The following is a 6,880-nucleotide window of genomic DNA, read 5'->3' on the forward strand; positions in this document are numbered from 1 at the left end:
TAATATACTCCCATCCACTGAACATACTTCTTGAAACCTTTTCAATTTTGTTACTCTTTATTTTTGCCTCCAATAATCCCACCAACCCTACATTTTCTTTATTGCAAAGGAGCATGACCTCCTTTTGCTTATTAGGGCCATTAAGGCCCCTAATGTTCTAGCATAAAAGATTAACCATTCCCGGAAGAATGAATAGTTTGGCCACCAATAATTCTTCCTGTATCGCGATCTGCATATTTACTACTTCCAGGTTTATTCAAGACTTGAACTATGTTGCTTTGCACCATCACTGGTTGTTGTTGACCTTGCTTCCTTACAGTCTTTATAGGAGTGATCCAATTATGTGCTTTTACCCCCTCCTGAACTCCTTGTGACCCTCCTTTAGTAGCTCTTAAGTGCCCTTGCTGAGGCTCTGTGTGAACTACGTCTTGTACCTTAGCTTGTGAAGACTGAATAACTTCAAGTACAACAACCTGTTTGTCACAATTTTATTTTTGTTCCACTGGAATTTGTTGGACTGGAGGCTTCTTTTTCCTACACACATCTTCAGAATGTCCATATCGTTTGCAAAATTGACATAATGTTGGCTTCCAATCATAAAGCACTTTTTGCTCAATCACATATCCTTTTTCATTCCTGAACTTCACCATATTCGACAGTTTGGCATCCATGTTCACCTCCACCAATAGTCGAGCAAAACTTAGTCCAATCTTCTTCTCTGTGTTACGATCTGCTAGAGGAGGTTTCCCCACTAACCTGCCTATTTTACTCAATCCTTTAGGACTCCAGTACTTGAAGTCAAGGCCTGGGAGTTGTTTGAAGAGGAAGACTCATTTTAGCAGCTTGATGTTAGAGTTTTGTATGTTGCTGAATATATATATATCAAATTAATGTATAATATATGTATTGACTTGTGACACAATAACAATTAGCATCAGTTTCACTTGGGGGTGGTGATTTTTAGTGATATGGTTGGTAAGTTGGCTTTGCTGTAACGATTAGGAAAGTAAACAATGAATATGACTGACTACTTGTGTAACATCTTCTTTTAGAAACATTTTTGAAATATAAACCTAGTCCGACAAAAATTGGCAAAATTTTGCTATAGAGCTACGACGAAATATTATGTAGTCTATTTATTAATTTTGAAATTAGTTTAAAACAATATTTGTGGGAAAAAGAAATGATCAAATTGACATTTTGACTCCATAAAAGGTGGAGCATATATTTGACAAATTATATAGCTCATACTCCACCCCCTTAAATCTCAAAATATGCAATTATCCCTTTATGTTATTCCTACTTTTGATTCTCATACCAAATTTGTACAGAATTAGATCTTACAAAATTTTCTCATCTGTGTCCTAATTTTGTGAATAAAAAGAATGGCAGATTCACCGCCATCGTTGCCAAAAACAAGAAAACAAAGTTCATTTCCACCACCACCATTGCAAATTAGGGATATTAGCCCTCGAATGTCAGAGTTAAGGAAAAGTCTTTTTTCACCTTCATTGCAAACTCCAACGATTAGGACACCAACATTAAAGAGTAGTCAAAAATCCATGTTGTTTTTGGCTTATATTTTCACTTTTTTATTTGTTGCATGTGCTATCTTTTTTGTCTTCAATAATCCTTCAACCAATCATTCTTTCAGGAAAGTCTTGAATAGGAGGTCACATTTTTCCACAATTTTTTCTCACTATTATCCATCTGATCATCAAAACTCAACTCTTTACTCTCTCCCATTTACAAATGATTCTCAAAATGGTTTTATTGCAATTTCACCTAGCCAAAGGAATGACTCTCAAAATGGTTCCATGAAAAATGAAGGTAAATCTAGTAGTAAAAGAGAAGAGGAAGAGACACAAAAGGTGAATTTGTCGTCGAATGAAGGTACATCTAGTAGTAAAAGAGAAGATAAAGAGATACAAAAGGTGAATTTGTCGTCGAATGAAGGTAAATCTATTAGTAAAAGAGAAGATAAAGAGACACAAAAGGTGAATTTATCGTCGAAAAATGAGACCAAGAAAGAGGCTTGGTGGGAAGTGATGAGTCATTGTGATGTTTTTGATGGAATGTGGGTGAAAGATGATGCTAACCCTTTGTATGAACCTGGTTCTTGTCCTTTTATTGATGAACCATTTGATTGTTATCAAAACGGAAGGCCTGATAATGGCTATCAGAAATTTAGATGGCAGCCTAAGCACTGTAACATTCCAAGGTAAAATAACCTACTTTTGTTATTTATTGCATATCCATTGCTGGGCAGGGGCTGAGCCACAGTGTCGGCTACATGTTCGGTCTAACCTAATAGCCTTGGTTCAAACTCTTTATTTATCTTAAAAATCCATGGAATACGTATGATTATTAATTATGAACCTAGTAACTTAGAAAGATTAGAATCTAGATAAGCTTTAAATCCTGACCCCGCCGTGGATAACATTGGCAAAAATTCTAAAGGTCACAAATTCCAGTTTTGGTAAATAATACTTTTTTAAAAATGCGATATGCACATATATAATAGGTTGAATGCTACTCGAAGTAATACAGAGTAAATATTGATTTGGAACAAGTTGAGCTGTAGAACCACCAAAACCCCAGACCCAAACATACTTAATTACAAGTCAGTGACATGACCAAAAATACTATGTTTGCTATTGAAAGGTTGAAACAACCTCTTACAGAAATGCAAGATAATGTTGTGTACAACAGACCGAATATGGTCCGTCTATTTCTGGACCTTACATATAACAAAAGCTTAGTGCATCATACTGTCCTTTTTTATTTTTATTCATTGCTAGGTTTAATTTTGGTAATGTTCTTTTTGTAAAACATTATTACTTAATTTTTCAGGTTGGATGCCAAAGAAATGTTGGAACTTTTGAGAGGAAAGCGATTAGTCTACGTCGGTGACTCTCTGAACAGGAATATGTGGGAATCAATGGTTTGTCTTCTCAGAAATTCTGTTGAAGATAAGAGCAGAGTTTTTGAGGTATCTGGAAGAGAAGATTTCAAGAAAGAGGGTGCTTATTCTTTTATATTTGCGGTAAGTTTCATCATTTCACTTGTCTTCCCTTCCCACTAATGTCAAGATTATCCAACAAAATGTTGTTGCATCTTAGTAAAAGGAGGTGAAAGGACTGGTGGAGGAGGAGAGAGTAAGAGGTTAAGGATGTATCCGTTCTAGATGGTGCATCTGCATTGCTCGAAGCAAAGTTTTGGAAATTAACAGTCTAACGAAACAACGAAGACGAAGGTAATGGTACATCATTACAGGTTCTTCTCCAAGACTTGTACATGATGCATCTAAATTGCTGGATAAAAGAAGTCTATTAGGCAAAGGGGCCAAGCTGCCATTAACAAATAAGACGTCTTGCATTATATGTTGGAATTTTCCGTGGTTCTTGTTGTTTCAATGTATAAATGACAAAGCTTTTGAAAACTGAAATGAAACAAATATGTTGATTCTGATTTAATTAAGGCCATACCATAACTAGGTACCATTTTAGTTTCCTTAATTCCTTGAAACAATCTGTTTATCCCTTGTCAAAATGTTTGTGCAGGATTATAATTGTTCAGTGGAGTTTGTACGTTCTACTTTTCTCGTTCAAGAATGGGAAATTCCAGATGGGAATGGATCAACTAAAGAAACACTCAGATTAGATTTGGTAGAAAGGTCATGTGACAAATACAAAGGAGCCGATGTCCTTGTCTTTAACACAGGGCACTGGTGGACTCATGAGAAAACATCTGAAGGGTACCTCCGTCTTTTTTCTACATTCATCATGTTTTTCTACATTTTATCTCTTTTTTTGCAGAAAGAAATATATGAGGATATTTATTTTGATTTTCATTGTAGAAAGCTAATTTACTATGTACTAACAAACTTTTAGGAAGGGTTACTATCAAGAAGGTAGCCATGTTTATGGTGAACTAAACGTTGTTGAGGCATTTCGCAAGGCAATGACAACATGGGCAAGATGGATTGAGACCAATGTAGATCCTCTGAAGACAGATGTTTTCTTTAGAGGCTATTCAGTCTCTCATTTCAGGTAATTCAAATATCTTGTTCCCTAATTTACCTTCAACTCTTGATCACATTCAAGAAAGCCCTCTTGGTTCATTGGTAAGAGCACAATGCGTGATATATGGACTAGAAACATGACACAAATTCAAATCTTTCCATTAACCAAAAGCCTAATATTTAAGTAGAGAAGGATAGAGACACATTCCATTGTCCACCGAGTTTCAACTAGTAGATCCTCAAATATTTCTCAGTTATCAAAAACATTCATGGAAAAGATTCAAAAGTAACCAAGTTTTCTTCTGCTGTTTGTTTGCAGTGGAGGTGAGTGGTATGCTGGTGGAAAGTGTGATAGTGACACTGAGCCACTTCAGGATGAGAAAGATTTGTCACCTTCTTTGTATCCACCAATAATGGGAATGCTAGAGGATGTGATAAAGTGGATGAAGGCACCAGTATACTATTTGAATGTGACCATAATGTCAGACTTCCGCAAGGATGGACATCCATCAGTATACAGGAAGCCAAACATGACAGATGAGGAGAGAAGGACGACGTTAAGGTACCAAGATTGCAGCCATTGGTGCCTTCCAGGTGTACCAGACACTTGGAATGAGCTCCTATATGCACAACTATTGATGAAACATTATCAGAAACAACACAAACAACAACAGCAACAGATAGGTTCTTAGGCAAACATAGCTATACTATTATATAGATGTGATATTGTTTGGCGTAAAATGTCCAGCTTTAGTAGTAGTTTTTTCAGATGAGAGGTCGGAAGCGAAGCTATTAGCTAATAGCTATAAATAGTTCTCTGTGGAACCACTTATCCAATAGTATAGTGTCAAGTTACTATTACTATAAAATATGAGCTTAAAGTAAGTACACATCTTACTATTACTTTACCGTGCTATTAAATATGAGCTTAAAGTATGTACACATCCTTTTAAAGATTGTCCTGTTGATCGACCAAATAATCTCGATGAGCATCTTCATCTGATATATAAATTTACTTCATTTAAATTTATTTTCTTACTCTTCACAACGATATTGCCTAGGTCATGCATGATTTATGGCAAAGTAGCGAGATGAGATCTCAATTTTTTTTTGCATAGTTTAACTAAATTAAGGCTCTTTTTAACATTCAATCATACTTTCCCTTGTGTGACTTCATATCATTCTGTTTCCTTCAAACAAGTGATTTCCTACTTGTTTCATGTTGTTTCCAAGTTAATGAATGCGTACAACTTGTGTGGATAGATTTTCTCCCTCCATTTTATTTGCTTGACACTCTTTTCTATTTAGTATCTTAAAAGATAATGACATCTTTCTATATTTGAAAACAATTTAACATCAAACTTTCCATATTTACTTTAAACTATTTGTTATAGACACAAAAACCTCCTTACATGTTTAGGACCACCAAATTCAAAAGTCTTTATTGCTTTATTAAACGTTGTAACTGCTCAAACTAAGCCAAATAAATTGAAATGGAGGGAGTATAGAAATCTATAGAACTTGTCCATCTTCTGTACTCTTGGTCTATTTGAATTAGTTTGCACATTTTATGATCTTGGCTTTGTATGCACAATCTCCTACAGTAGTTTTGAAGTGATTGTAACAATGGTTATATGCTAGGGAAAATAACTATTAGTACCATCGAAGATTAGGGGCAACAACATCTAATATTAGAGCAAAGGAAAGTCTTTTCTCACCTTCATTGAGTACTCCAACAATTTGTACATTCTATTTTTCTGGTTCAAGAATAGGAAAATCTAGATGGGAATGGATCAAACTAAGGTTGGTAAAATGGTCAATGAAAATTGTTATCCATTCGACTAATTTGAAATGGTTGGATATCTCAATTTAAAAAATGGACTAAATATGGGTCAGTCTGACTAATTTTCTACCCAACCATATCTGACTCGACTAGCCCGTTTCTCATCCCCAAATGAAACTAAGGAAATCTCAGATTAGATCTGGTGGAAATGTCATGTGACAAATACAAAGGAGCTGACATCCTTGTCTTTAACACAGGGCACTGGTGGACTCATGAAAAAACATCTGAAGAGTTCCTCCCTCTTTTTCTATTCATTGTGTTTATGGAGAATAAAACGTAGTTGTGGATATGTGTAATTTAATGTGTGTTCCCAAGGGAACACCCAAACTTTGGTTTACTGGTAAGAGTGTAACGCCGTGATGTAGGGATTAGACACACGTCCTGAATTTCAATCATACCTGATACCACTGACCAAAAGTCTAGTACTCTCTCTGAACTTCTTATTTGTCATTTAAAGTTAGGACACATTCATTAAGAAAACCTTTTAATCACATTAAGTATAAGCTATACTTAACTAAATTATCCTTATCTTATTAGTTAATGACTATTACTATTTGAAACTTCATAGAAAAAAGAGAAGGCTCAGCAAATAAAAAGAATTCATTCATAACATATTACAAAAAACATACACACATATATTTACATAAGCTTTTTAAAAGTTAGTAGAGGACCATACCAATCCAACCACTAAATTTTTTCATTCATAACATAGTCAGTAGTGAGTAAAAACCATTAGTCTTTCCAAAAGATTGTTTTGTACATTGTGTTTTGGGATGTTCATGCATTATTACACATATAAGGGGTTGGATGAATTTTCAATATTGGTGGAGCTTAAGCACCACTAACCGTGTACAAAGTATGATGCAACAAATTATCCCTATTTGCATTTCTTGGGAAATCGGGAAAAGCTGGACAGCTAGTAAATATGGCGATCCTAAAAAAATTATGATTTCAAGTTTGGAGGTGCATTCCTGTGGAATATCAGGGCAACCATTTCCATTGCCATTCCCAAC

The 6,880-nt window shown here is 35.1% G+C and overlaps 1 protein-coding gene across 1 annotated transcript; it reads left to right on the top strand.

The window, feature by feature from the left end:
* Nucleotides 1–1,150: 1,150 nt before the first annotated feature.
* Nucleotides 1,151–4,909, top strand: LOC129887503 (protein trichome birefringence-like 4). Its single transcript, XM_055962618.1, has 5 exons — nucleotides 1,151–2,221; nucleotides 2,854–3,046; nucleotides 3,564–3,757; nucleotides 3,894–4,052; nucleotides 4,344–4,909. The coding sequence occupies exons 1-5, from the start codon at nucleotides 1,386–1,388 to the stop codon at nucleotides 4,714–4,716; spliced, it is 1,755 nt and encodes a 584-aa protein (XP_055818593.1). The 5' UTR covers nucleotides 1,151–1,385; the 3' UTR covers nucleotides 4,717–4,909.
* The last annotated feature ends 1,971 nt before the right edge of the window (nucleotides 4,910–6,880 follow it).

This window comes from Solanum dulcamara, chromosome 4, assembly GCF_947179165.1.
Source record: "Solanum dulcamara chromosome 4, daSolDulc1.2, whole genome shotgun sequence".
NCBI lineage: Eukaryota > Viridiplantae > Streptophyta > Magnoliopsida > Solanales > Solanaceae > Solanum > Solanum dulcamara.